The 14,211-nt window shown below is 41.2% G+C and overlaps 1 protein-coding gene across 2 annotated transcripts in view; it reads right to left on the reverse strand.

Annotated features, from left to right (window-relative positions):
* ube2e1 (ubiquitin-conjugating enzyme E2E 1) overlaps positions 1-12,423 on the reverse strand; it is a 30,181-nt gene extending 17,758 nt beyond the window's left edge. Inside the window, exons 1-3 of one of the 2 annotated variants that reach the window (XM_023277540.3) lie at positions 12,284-12,423; positions 10,933-11,103; positions 10,055-10,105 (exon numbers count right to left, since the gene is read on the reverse strand). In XM_023277540.3, coding sequence (XP_023133308.2) covers positions 10,055-10,105; positions 10,933-11,096 — 215 coding nt within the window. In that variant the 5' untranslated portion in view covers positions 11,097-11,103; positions 12,284-12,423. Of the gene's footprint in view, positions 1-10,054; positions 10,106-10,932; positions 11,104-11,871; positions 12,123-12,283 lie in introns of those variants that run through there. The other variant, XM_023277542.3, reaches the window with a different exon arrangement.
* Between the last annotated feature and the right edge of the window lie 1,788 nt (positions 12,424-14,211).

Here is a 14,211-nt window from a genome sequence, read left to right on the forward strand (position 1 = left end):
ATTTACATAATGCAAAACACTTTTACAACCTCCAAGACAAATTTACAAGTGACAAAACACTTTTACAAGTCCAAAAACACTTTTACAAATCCAAATTTAACCGGACAGGGAATGTCCCAACTCCAGGGTTGAACCGGAAGTGACACTGAGGAGCGGCTAATGCACTCTGTCAGTCTGATCTGTGCCATTTAAACACTCTAAAGACAGACCACACGAAAAACAAAAAAAAAACAAAAAAAAACAAAAGCGTCAATCGGTTCATATGTTCCACACAAAGCGGGCAAAACATCATCTGCTCGCTTGGTTCACCATCAACAACAACCAAAAGTTGCATTAGCCGCTCCTCGCTGTCACTTCCAGTTCAACCCCGGAGTTGGGACATTCCCTTTCCGGTTACATTTGGATTTGTAAAAGTGTTTTTGGATTTACAAGCGACAAAACACTTTTAAAAAATATATATAAAATCAATAAAAAAAATAACAAAGACATACTGGTAAGGTGAAGCCCTACATTATACTCAGACCCATGTGGAAATAGGGTCAGGGTAAACCGTGCTATTTATACCTGACCAGGCATCATCTGATTTGAATTTTTGCATTTATGTTTTGATAACTGACCATAGTTGGTGTCAAGTGTGCAGCAGTTTGGATGAGATTGTTCGTACTGAGAAAATTGCAAGCAGGAATACTGAAGGACATGCAAAATGAATTTCTAGTGTATATTTCTGGTGCATGTGCAGTTGGTGTGTTTGCTGTGTAGACAGTTCATAAAGTCTTAAACATTGACCTACAGATAGACGTCCACAGAGGGGTCAGCACAAACCCTTGAGGACTCAAGCTAGCAACAAAATTTATCTCGCGCAGACTTTTGCACACACACAGAAACCATGAACTGACCATTAGTTGTGCTGAGTTTACAGCAGTGTGTGCACCAGAAGTTTTGGTATGAATCTTGTGATATAAGTCCTGGTGTTAGAACAGTTACTGTCAGAAGTCTATTTATGTCTACTCTTCAAATGAATATTATTGAGCGAGTTCCATCTACATTTAGCTGTGCAGCAGCTCTAGCTACAAACTCTCATGCTAACCTGGTTAGCTTGTAAAGCTGCAGACACTTTATGATGATTGTGAATATGGTATAACCTCACACTGCATGTTTTAATCAGCCTTCCTGCAGCCAAAATCTACAACTTCTCACACTGTACAGGTCAATCAACCAGCCATCATGAGGATTGGGTGGGTTTTATTCAACTTTAAAATTGCTGTGGAGGTCGTGTCCTCGGGGATGACAAAAAGAGAGAAATGCAAACGTAAGCTACAATAGCATCCAGCCTCCCTCACTCACAAAACAATCCAGACTCTTTGAATATGCAAACATCGTTCATATCAAATATTTAACTACACAAGGCCTCTAACTTCTCTCTTAGTGTATTTGAGCTGCAGACTTCAAGTTTCCTCATCACACTTGTGGAAGATGCTCATTGGACCATTGCTATCTATGATGTCACAAAATCCTGCGAGGGTACCCATGCTGTGAACAAATGAGCTCGGAGAAACTTTGTCCTATTTATGTATTTAACTTGCATTCATTATTTGAATTATTTGTCTAGTCATTTGTTTGCTTGCCAGTACACAACCCGTTACTCAAACAAACCTGACTAAATAACTAGGCTGAAACTGATTGGAGGCAATTAACCTGAAGTACAGCTACTGAACATTGACGCTATTATACCCACACTATTGTTCAAAAGTTTGGGATCACTTAGAAATGTCCTTATTTTTGATAAAAAAGCATTTTTTTCAATGAAGATAACATTAAATGAATCAGAAATCCAATCTAGACATTGTTAATGTGGTAAATGACTATTCTAACGGGAAACGGCTGATTTTTAATGGAATATCTCCATAGAGGTACAGAGGAACATTTCCAGCAACCATCACTCCTGTGTTCTAATGCTATATTGTGCTAGCTAATGGTGTTGAAAGGCTAATTGATGATTAGAAAACCCTAGTGCAGTTATGTTAGCACATGAATAAAAGTGTGAGTTTTTATAGAAAACATGAAATTGTCTGGGTGACCCCAAACTTTTGAACGGTAGCATAGAATTGTTGCCACATACGACCATTATTTCAAGGAATTATGAGGAATTTACAAACTTAAAGAAAAATCTTTCTTTTATTTATCAAAAGAAGCCATTCAAGTTGTAAAATTAAAACCCTCTGTGCAAGATTAGAGAAAAACAAATCAAGATTACATATCTGATCAGACATTTCATGCCAACTTTCAGAACTCCATCAAACTAAGCACTGGAATTCAATTCTCAGCCCTACTTGTTGCTGACAGGTTAGATAAAATGAAACATCTCCCTCCCTTTGCTGCCCAACTAAAGCATGGCACACAGAAAGGGAGCTTCTTCAAACTTCCATCTGTGCAGTAGCAGCTCAGAGCTCAGCGTCCAGCTTTCAGGGCTTTCCGTGGTAACAGCAGTGTACAGGCCAGCCACTTCCTCTCCAGGGACGAGGCTTTTTAAAGCTGTGAAGAAGCTGTTCACAAAACCTCAGCAGTCTCAAACATGCAAGCTGGTAACACGCTGCAGAGGTGTGTGTGGAGACAGACTGCCTCTGATATCAGCTACTGAACAGAAAGACCATGGCAGCTCAGATGGCTCACAACAGGCCCTGGCTACTTCCTCAGATGTATGATCTGCAGAGCCCAAACAGGGACAAACCATGTAAAAATTAAGTAATTTATAAAGGGTTCCAGCTAAAAATATCAATAAGGGCCTTTATGAAACCATATCTGTCCAAACCTACTCAGCACTAATCACCTTACTGTACAGCTTCTAACTTTCCTCAGCTGTCATGAGCCTCAACCCTGGAATGTCAGGAATCTGTCTGACACCCGCGGGCAACATCTCAACAGGAGATACGGTGAATGAGAACGCAGGAGGACAGGAGGCAGCGTGGAAGATAGAGAGGATAAAGAGTAAGAGTCAGGAAGCGAGCAATAAATAAAGTAGCTGGTGGAGAGGAAAAAGGAATAAAACATGTTGAATGAAAGCAACGCAGGGCGGGTGGTGGGGAAGGGGTGAAGCAGGCCTGTGATGTCTGCAGTTCACACTTCAGTGGCAACGAGGCCGTAGAAAGAGAAAAGGGGGCCTGCACTGCACTCTCAGTGTGGAGTATAATTAGATTTTGATAAATGACAGATGAAAGACTCTGCCTTATAGTGCTCATAAAACAAACTTTGTTAGAAGGGAGGCGCCGATGATAATAGAAACCAGTCAGGATAGGTCTTTTCTTCATCAGTCAGTGTCCATTTTTAAGAGCAAGGAGGCCCTCAACTACCTTGAGAGAAATGAGACAACAGTCAAACCGACTCATCTACGTGTAATCCATTAAACAGCATCTGCACGGCGTAGCTGGTCGGCTCCATTCATACCCTAATGAGCAGATTCTGTGCTGGATAAATGAAGCAGAAAGAACACTAAAAATCCCCTTTCTGCACGTGCTGCTCAATAGAGGGTGTTTTCTATACAGTGAAACCAGACCAAATGGGGAGATGAAGCTTTTCTCAGTGCTGCTGGGCAAACAGGGATAAATCAGTCAGAGTGCACTCACACCATGCATGTCTGGAGCCATTTATCTCAGCTCTGAAGCATTTCCTTCATTAGTTCATCTGGCCAGGTGAGAACAATGTCTCTTAAATGTGGGTGCCACTGAATAAACAGAGCAATGCCTGAAAATGCAAAACTCTCATCATATTGCAGGAGAGCAGAAGCACAGCTAATGGAAAATACACGCTGCTGATGTTTACAGTCTTTTCTTTACATCTTCCCAACATGCTTGGACATATGGTTGGGCGATATTTTTAACTAAAGGCCCAACTATGCTTTCTGAAACATAACTGTATATTAGGTGTACGGTCAGATACAAGTATTTGACTTTAAATAACTTAAAAATATATTCAACTACCTCATCAGACTTGGTGGCTTTCTTGTTCGGCTCTGAAGCCTCAGTACACTTTGTGTGGCAGTACCTGAACCAGTTCTCCACCTGCTCCAGACCCTGGTTGGTGTGGCCCTCACTCCATCCAGTTTCCACACAGAGCCCCATCACAAAAACAATCACTTGAGACTTGAAACTGTACTTAAAAGAAAAAGCTGTTTTTATTCTGCACTTTCCTTATTGCTAATAAATCCCACAAAAAAGACAAAACCAACAATAAGTTCATCTGTCTATTCCATCTGGAGCTCATTCTCTCACAAAGACAAATCTTTACAAATGGCTCAAATGAATAATTTAGGTAACTTTTCCAAAGAAGATTCTGTATTTTTCGAAAGCAGCTGGGACCTGCAGGTTTGAAACAAGTTCCACAAACAGGAGGAAATAGAACATTTGATAGGGACTATTATCAGCAGTGGATTAATTCACATATGGAGCTCTAGTGAGTATTGACACAGCAGGACAGTGGACGTTAGCGCTAAACAATTAATCAATTTCACATTGAATTTCAAACTATGTAATGAGCAAATCACAAATGCTACAATTTAGCAAATACTGTAGATGATGCAGTGTGTCTGACCCAGGGTTTATAGTGTTGAGTCAATGGTCTTACAGATGATGCCATTTTTAAGGGCATCTCATGCAATAATGCTCAATCACATATTTTAAATGGATTACAAAATAAATATTTACAGGAGCTTTAATCTAAACAGAAATGTATCACAAATCAAATTGCAATATCTGTGAGAAAAATCTCAATTAGATATTTTCTCCAAATCCTGTTTACATACAAGTGTATGTAAAACAAGCAAAATGGACAACACTGTGTGTTCAAGGTAATGAAGGAACATGTCAGCCAGTGCAACAGGGTAACTCAGTGCCACAGAGGAATGAGCTGGTTCATAAGGAACACTGAGCTAAAACTAATGCAGGCATCAGTCTTGCAGTAAATCAGTATTTGTGTAAACCATTTCAGAGAACTGTTTAGTCAACTGTGAGCTCATTTTGGAGGCTGCAGTTTGTTACGCTGTTGCGCTGCATTACTTTACTTTGTACTTCCTTGTGTTCCTGTTACTTTGATCGCCTCATTTCAATCAGTAAGATGAGGCTAAATAACACACACACCTGAGTGATTAATTCAGCAGCAGCACAGCTACATCGTCCAAATCAAGCTCCACCTCTCTTTAACTGTGTCAACATGAAGTCAGCATAATAACAAAAATCCATCGCTCCATTATTTATAGAATGCTTAATCCTCATCAGGGTCGTGGGGGGCTGGAGTCTATCTCAGATGACTTAGGGGGAAGGCAGGGGACACCCTGGACAGGTCACCAGTCTATCACAGGGCTATACATAGAGACAAATGGACCCACAGGCAATTTAGAGTTACTAATTAACCTCTGCGTGTTTCTGGACTGTGGGTGGAAGCACAGGGAGAACATGCAAACTCCATGCAGAAAGATCCCAGGTCCAGGCCGGGACGCAAACCTGGGGATCTTCTAGCTGCAAGGCGACTGCAAGGCCAAGCCACTGTGCAGCCCGTAATAACAAAAATGAATCAGGATTTAGTGTTGGTTTGTTGTATTACACTGCATTAGTTTCAGACTCTGTGTACCTAAAAAACTAGTGTAATGAGTGTATATCAAGGTTTGATACACACACACACCTGTTAGTGGGAGATTCACTGCTGCTTTTAGGGTTTTCGTGAGATTTGTTGATTACATCTTTGTCTACGTGCAGAAACTACCGTTCAAAAGTTTGGGATCACCCAGGCAATTTCATGTGTTCCATGAAAACTCACACTTTTATTCATGTACTAACATAATTGCACAAGGGTTTTCTAATCATCAATTAGCCTTTCAACACCATTAGCTAACACAATGTAGCATTAGAACACAGGAGTGATGGTTGCTATAAATGGGCCTCTGTACCCCTATGTAGATATTCCATTAAAAATCTGCTTTTTCCAGCTAGAATAATCATTTACCACATTAACAATGTCTAGACTGGATTTCTGATTCATTTAGTTTTATCTTTATTGAAAAAAATTGATTTTCTTTCAAAAATAAGGACATTTCTAAGTGACCCCAAACTTTTGAACAGTAGTGTATATCCGACTAATTTGATAAAATCGAACATTTTTTTGTATATGACAGACTTTCAAAGCTAAATCTCATGTCAAAAATCCGCATTCACCAGAAACATTTTCTCACTAAGCCAGCAGAGCCTCAGAAGGCCTCAGTGGAAGTAGTTAATCCGGGACAACACAGGGGGTTTGGGGGTACAGCCAGCTACAGAGCACATTTTGCTAAAGTTGAAATTATGACTCACACACAGCACACACGCTGTGAGTGTTGAGTTAAACAGCCCCTGGTGAAGCCTAAAGCTCTCCTGTGGCCATATTGCATCGTCTAAATGCTTGTTTTGGGTCTTAGCTGCGTAACTCGTGGTTTTTGAGCTCGCTGCCATGCAATCAGCTTGCCTTTAAGGTCTAGACATCATGTCCGGGAGTTCAGACATCCACTTTATAGGCAATAATCAACAACAGGCCTGTCATTACTTCAAACTGATGGAAAAAAGCTTCAAAAAGACATCAAGTATGCCGGACTCTTACACCTCTGTTCAACTCCTGGCTCTGCTCTGTGCCTTGTAGCGAGGCCATGCCAACACAAGATTGCTTCACTTCAGTGACACAATACAATTTATCCAAACACAATATGCACAACAGAGAGTTATGAATGTACTCCAAAATCATGTCCGAGATGTGTTGTGTAAAACACATCTGCAGCTTACAGCATGTTAAGTAATAGCAGGAGACTTGTAGTAGCCGTACCACATGTTGCACACATGCTGGACATTCGTTTTCATGATACCTGCCTGAACCTGCCGCACCTGATTCAAAGACGGGTCACACAGACCCAATCCGGCAAACAATAAAAGCTGTTTCACAGGTCAGAGATCTGTTTTCTCTTCCAGACCGGATCCTCACTAGGAATGCTAACCTGCTCCTTCTGGGCTCAGCTCTGACACCTAAATGAATAGAACCAGATAAAACCCTGCAGCTGGTTACGGGGTTTTTCCTTTTGTTTTCTGTCCCAAACCAAGCAGTCTGAAAAAAAGCCTGGACAGAAAACCTCACATACTTTGAATAAATTACCCTTTTCAATAATACTCACGTATTATCATGAGATTCAAAGGTGAGTTACATAGCTTTCAACAGTTATGGTAATTATGACAAACCTTTGATATCTGATCAACCACCCCTAATGAGACAGCTGCTGCTAGCGCTCCACTTTTGTTTTTTAAGCTAACATAGCGGCAGCTCATATACTCAGTATGTTAGTAAACGACCATCATTAGTGTTGTGTCTGAGACAACATAACAAAGTCTGTGTAAGTTCACTATGTGTGCAGAGGTTTGAATAAAGAGTTTATGTTGAACTACATCGACCTGATTGGTATTTGTTTGCCTGCAAAGTCAACATGCAACAAAAATAAAAATTCTAAAAAAAAACCCCAAACAAATTGCTTCAGGGTAAAAGACAAAACTGTTCACTCAGAAGCAGAACATAATGGTCTGGCTGCACCTTACTATCACTCTGCTTGTGTGTATTTTATATATATAATAAAACAATCACAGTTATGGTTGGAGCGAAGCCAAGGATGCGGTCACTGTGTGCCACTGAGATAGTGACAGAGGAGTATTTGCATGCAGGGAGGTCAGCGCTGTGATCAACATAGCTCATTCACCAAAACACAGAGCAGTATTTGAACAATCCAAATCCTCAGCAAATCTTAAAATGTTCAGTGTGTGGGTCGCTGCTCAGAGGTTCCTGTTGTTTCCCAGAGCGAAAGGGATTTTGAAATGAATTTGAAAGACATGGATAACGGAAGGTTTATACCTGCAGTCCAGTGACTCATATCAAAATATCCGTTAAAATAATCACAATATGATCTCTTTGATGTATCAATTAAAAGGAAGCTGTCAAAAAATTGTACATTCCCTGAAACTTACAACTTTTGTATGTTATTACTCAGCCAAGGAACACGGCGGAGGTATGTGACGATCAGCGTACGTTTGTCCGTCTGTCTGTCAGCAACATTACTCAAAAACGGAATAATGGATTTGGATGAAAGAAAGGTCAAGGAAGGAGAAGTTATTTCTGACCTTCAAAGAAGGTCAGAAATGACACAAGGACCAAGTGATTAGATTTTTTATTTGGCAGTAATGCAGCTTATAGTCTTGATCCACGGATTTGTTAAGGATTTCCGAATCATTGCAAGATAGCAGAACGGCTTGTTTTATTTTTGTTATAAAGCATCTTGTGATTTTATATCTGTGAAAGGTGCTATATAAATAAATTTTACTTACTTACTTACATATTCAGGTCACACGATGCGGTATCCGTACATAACGTGTACATGCATAACACGCCTGTGCTCAGCGCAAGGTCATTTTGTTTGTGGGTACATCTACATTAAATGGCCACATTCTATAGTGCCATGATTTCTGCCACAAATTTTTCAAAGTTTCAGCCGTCAGATATCATACAAAGACTGAGCAGCCTTGGTGGAGTACTGCGCTCTGTGCTGTTCTTGTTTCTAAGTGGTAAACTGGTATTTACAGTAACTCTAGCATGGCATGAATGCTGCAGTAGTAGTAGACTGCTGCGCAGCCTTGAATCCTTAATGGTGATGATTATTATGACCAAGATCTGAGGTCCTGGGAAATTCATCAATGACAACAATTAACCCGGGGGTGATTAATAATGAGGTGATCATCAAGATTATACAGAACAAGAGCAACCACTCCGTCAATTTGTTGCACAGAATGCAACAGTACAGACACCGGCACTGAGGGAACACTGACCAGACCGCAACACACTACAGATCCAACAGAACCAGGAGAAACAACACTCGCTGACGAATCAACACCTCAGTGTTCACTTTAACACTCAGTTCAACTGCAGCTCCTGCATTTTGGAATCACTTCCTTTATTTGCAGTTTTGACATAAAGACAAACGACATTGTGATTTGATAAACACACATCTTAAATATGGAATGTTTTTTTCATACAAGAAACTGCACAAAAAATTGAAGAAAAAGATAAAATTAGCAAAATTTGTACTGAAATCAGGAGCCATGTATTGAAGAACTGAGTAAGACACATTACAAATCTGACCACACACTCAACACTCCCCCAATAAAAGGAGTCTGCTGAAACGTGAAAGGAGCACGCAAAGCTCTATAAGCAAACGGTCAACCTTGTAATCCATGTAGAATTTACTGGAGAAGTCTAAAGACGAGCAAACAAAAAGCACATTTAGCTGCAGCTTTAAAAAGCAGACCATTCCGGCTGCCATTACCTTGATTTCTATTTGTCCTTTGATTGACTAGATGTACAAGGCAGTGAACCAAAAGATATTTTTTTCTATTCAGGCAAACGGACTAAAAAAGGCTGTTTTTCATGAACATAAGTGAAGGGATATGTGCATTTGTAACAGAGTCAGTAGTGCAGCAATGGTTGTGGGTTAAAGATATATGTATTATTGTATTAGTAATATATAATATAACATACATATTTTATTTTATTGTTCTTTTATTGCTATTTTTTACTGGTATAACTACACAAAGTTTGGTTTGTCTCTCAGTTGTTGTGTGGAACCTTTGCTGGGGGGTCCCTGTACCCTACGTACACTTTTAGCCGCCCCACCCTGTCCCATAAATGAGCTTTTCCTGCCTCTCTCCTTTTGTATGTGTGTTCTTAGAGAGAGGTAAGCCAGATTGTGCTGTTGTAATTTGTGTGCTATAATGTAATATAATTGTACTTAGAAGTTGCTCTAATATGATTACACATTATTTAATTTCTGTAGGAGTACAAGCCTTGTGTGACGGAAGATTTTGTGTGTCTCTTTTATCGACTGTAAGGGGCTGTAATAAACGAATAAAAAGATCTATGTGTCGGCTGAATTAATACGATGCAGAGAAGAGAAGTCATTGGTTACACATTAACAAACAGCAATTCCCATTGAAGGGCAAAAAATAACTACCTGCAATTTGGTGGTGGATCCAATGTAATGTCGGCCAGTTCCTTCTGAATTCTGCAAAAGCAAAAAAAAAAAAGATGAAAAGCTGTAAATTTTAAAGTCCTGTAGGAATGAGAAACAGCTGCTTTGCAACTATCCATCCATTATCTATACACCGCTTAATCCTCATTAGAGGCCTGGAGTCTATCCCAGCTGACTTAGGATGAAGGCAAGGGACACCTGGACAGATAACAGTCTATCACAGGACTTTATATAGAGACAAACAATCACACCTACGGACAATTTAGAATTACCAATTAACCTCATCACGTTTTTAGACATTGGGAGGAAGCCCAACTCCATACACAAAGATCCCGGGAAGGCCGGGATGTGAACCAGGGATCTTCTAGCTGCAAGGCGAAAGTGCTAACCACCAAGCCACTGTGCACTGCAACTACACACCGTAAAATAACCTCATTCTGTGTCAAACTAGTCTGAAGAACCACAAAGAGCCTTTCAATTAGAGCGATGTCATATGTTGATCATTACATCAAAAACTCTCTGTTCATGTTCGAACAAAAACACTGCAGTTGTGGATTGAGGCCCTTGGTGTCCATGTTTTCTAATTCCTGCTCTGCACGCCCAGAATTAGGCTCAACTTGTCACTTTTAAGTAGGACAAACTAACAACTTACAGGAGAAGGTGGTGAACCCTCGTTAAAGAGGATAACATGCAGAATTTACAAGCAGACATGGAGCCGTGAGCCTTCAAACCACTCATTGCAGCCAAGTGTAAAATAAGACTTTAAATGGGGGTAAAACTCTGAGCGGGAGCCAGTCCTGATCATTATGTAGCAGAGCACACTCCCCCTCCTACACCACACCAGTCTCCAGCTCTCTCACCTCTTTGCGCTGGTCGACAGGAGTTTGGAGGTCTTGCTCATGCTGACTTTGCTCTCTCGTTTCTTGGGGGGGTTCGCCTCTTGCTGCTGCTGCTGCTGCTGCTGGTGAGTTGAGGATGAAGAGGAGGAAGAGCTTGTGCTGGCACGGGAATCTTCATCCGACATACCGAGCCTGAGGAGCAGACAGGAACACAAGATTTACCTCCTTGCCCCAAAACATCATTCCAAAAAGCTGACATTTAACTGCAGAACTTTGCTGAAGGGCAAAGCTGCTGCAACACTTGGGATGTGTCAGAAACCTCCAGGTTGCGCTGCTAAACTCGGCATGCTTCCAGTACAATAATACTGCAATAAAACTGCACTTTCTACAACTGATGTTTTCCACTTGGATGCCCGTGGGCGGCAGTAAGCTGTGTGAACCAATTTATGTTGAAATTTTATTGATTACTAGAAGTGTGTGGTGGTGTGCCGAATTCAAGTCCATTCCTACACAATCCCACGGAGTGTGTCACTGAGTGGACAGAGCTGCTGACACGCGCGATAACTTTAAATTTGTGGATTTTTTTTAACGGATTCATGCGCATCGCTTTCCACATACGTATGCGCTGTATAGCCTCTAACTATGAATCCCAGCAGTCACGGACTCCATAAACGTTTCCGTCGTTTTAACTAGCAGGCCTGGACTAGACGTTGACCCGAGTTAACTGGTTCCTCCGGTTTAAATCCAGCCTCTGTGGCTCATATCGAGGAACTTATCGCTCTTATCGGCGGAGCATTCTGCTCTTTCATAAAGCTCAATAGTGACCTCCGCTAATGTTTGCAGTCGGGCGGTATTTTTAGCCCTTTGGGGCTGCGACAAAGGAAATGATTTGGTGAAATAGTTGGTGTGGAGGCCTCGTTGTGGCCGACAGCACGGAGCGATCCGCGGCCACACACACACCTCTGCTGCCGATGGAGCCCAGTGGGTCGGAGTGGAAAAGCAGAAATACATCGACGGGGCGATGTCGCAGTCGGCAGGGAGCCCGACACTACACCTCAACAGTCCCCAGCCCGGTCAAAGTTTCTCCTGGAGAAGTATGAGGACTGCCGAGGTCCTGACAGACCGCTGCTGCCGGGTTGGAGCCGCAACACCGCGTTAAAAACAAACACAACACGCCGTTAAAGGTTTTAAAGCTGTATCCGTCGACATGCAGCTGATCTCAGAGCAGCCAGTCACAGGATGGACCGACTCCTACAGTCTCCCCTGACGGCAACACGGACACAGATTCATCCCCCACACCCTCCACAACACACGAAGCACACAATGTGTTTCAATATTAGACGTTGTAACACAAAGCAGTCGTTTTAGATACCTTTCTTTGTGTTTGTGTGCAGCCTGTACGTGTGTGCCTCCGCCGCCTGGACGCACCAGTGTCAAATGTATGACAGCAGGACAGCTGCAACCTCCGGCCAGGGTCTGAAAATAAAAGCACCGAGAAGCTGAGGAGGCTATGTAGTAAAGGACTGTGTATCAGTGATTAATAAGGTCAGATAAGATACACTTTAGTGGTCATATGCAGGAGCAGCAAAGTAAATACACGCAACCTGACAACTGGAGTACCTCAAGATACCTTGTAAAATTAATGAAAAAAAATAGAATACAAGTCGCTTAATATCAGTCATCCATCCATCCATCCATTATCTATACACCGCTTAATCCTCACTAGGGTCGCGGGGGGGTGCTGGAGCCTATCCCAGCTGACTCGGGCGAAGGCAGGGGACACCCTAGACAGGTCGCCAGTCTGTCGCAGGGCTACATATATAGACAAACAATCACTCTCACATTCACACCTACGGGCAATTTAGAGTAATCAATTAACCTCAGCATATTTTTGGACTGTGGGAGGAAGCCGGAGTACCCGGAGAGAACCCACGCATGCACAGGGAGAACATGCAAACTCCATGCAGAAAGATCCCGGGAAAGCCGGGACGCGAACCAGGGACCTTCTTGCTGCAAGGCGAAAGTGCTAACCACTACGCCACTGTGCAGCCCTAATATCAGTCATAATAATAATAATAATAATAATAATAATAATAATAATAATAATAATAATAATAATAATAATAATAATAATAATAATAATAATAATAATAATAATAATAATAACATAATCACCAAGGTGATAATAAATAATATGAGTGACCCCAAACTTTTGAAAGGTAGTGAATGTTTAAAAGGCTGCAACTTCCAGATTATTTGACACATTTGGAAATATGTTTAAATGACATTTTCTAATGTTAAACTATTTGTTTGGTCTTGAAAAATCTAGCAGAGTTTCATAGCGGTGGTCAGGCTGAGACCATTAATCATATTGGGGTGCCAAAATGTCTTGTTAATTAATTGATTAATATCTTTCCAGCACATATCAGTATGCCTTCTTCACAGTGACTCGGGGGTTAGCACTGTCGCCTCACAGCTAGAAGATCCTCGGTTTGTGTCCTGGCCGTCCTCTGCATGTTCTTCTTGTGCATGTGTGGGTTTTCTCTGGGGACTCCGGCTTCCTCCCACAGTCCAACAACATACTGAGGTTAATTGGTAACTAAATTGTCCATAGGTGTGAATGTTATTGTTTGTCTATATTTGTAGCCCTGTGATAGACTGGTGACCTGTCCAGGGTGTCCCCTGCCTTCACCCTAAGTCAGCTGGGATAGACTCCAGCCCCCACGACCCTGATGAGGATTAAGTGGTGTATAGATAATGGATGGATAGATATCAATTGTCAAAACAATGACTTCTTCAGGCTTTCTTAATCACTCACTCCTACCACTCACTCATACAGACAGACCACCATGTAGAACAGCATGAGAACTCATATAAAGGATAATTGGTCGTACACACACACACACACACACACACACATACAAACACACATATATATATAAATATATATATATATATATATATATATATATATATATATATATATATATATATATATATATATATATATATATATATATATATATAAACCCTCAGTTAATTAAAACCTGAAATTGTGACTTAAGTTTTGTTTTAATTAATTGTTGATAAAGCTCAAAGGATAATTACCATTTAAATTCCATTGGATAAGACCCTCATGTCAGAAGTGTTCTTGTCTTGCTCAGGTCACCCTCCTAGCTGAGACATCACTGTGTCCATCCAGCTGCTGGTTCTTGGTTTTGGCTGCAGGTTCAGAGTCAGACTTCATTGTTCAGCAGTCTGTTTTCATAAATCTTTAAAACAGGTTTCATCCCTGCTGTC

The sequence above is a fragment of the Amphiprion ocellaris genome, chromosome 15 (assembly GCF_022539595.1).
Source record: "Amphiprion ocellaris isolate individual 3 ecotype Okinawa chromosome 15, ASM2253959v1, whole genome shotgun sequence".
NCBI classification, from domain to species: Eukaryota; Metazoa; Chordata; class Actinopteri; family Pomacentridae; genus Amphiprion; species Amphiprion ocellaris.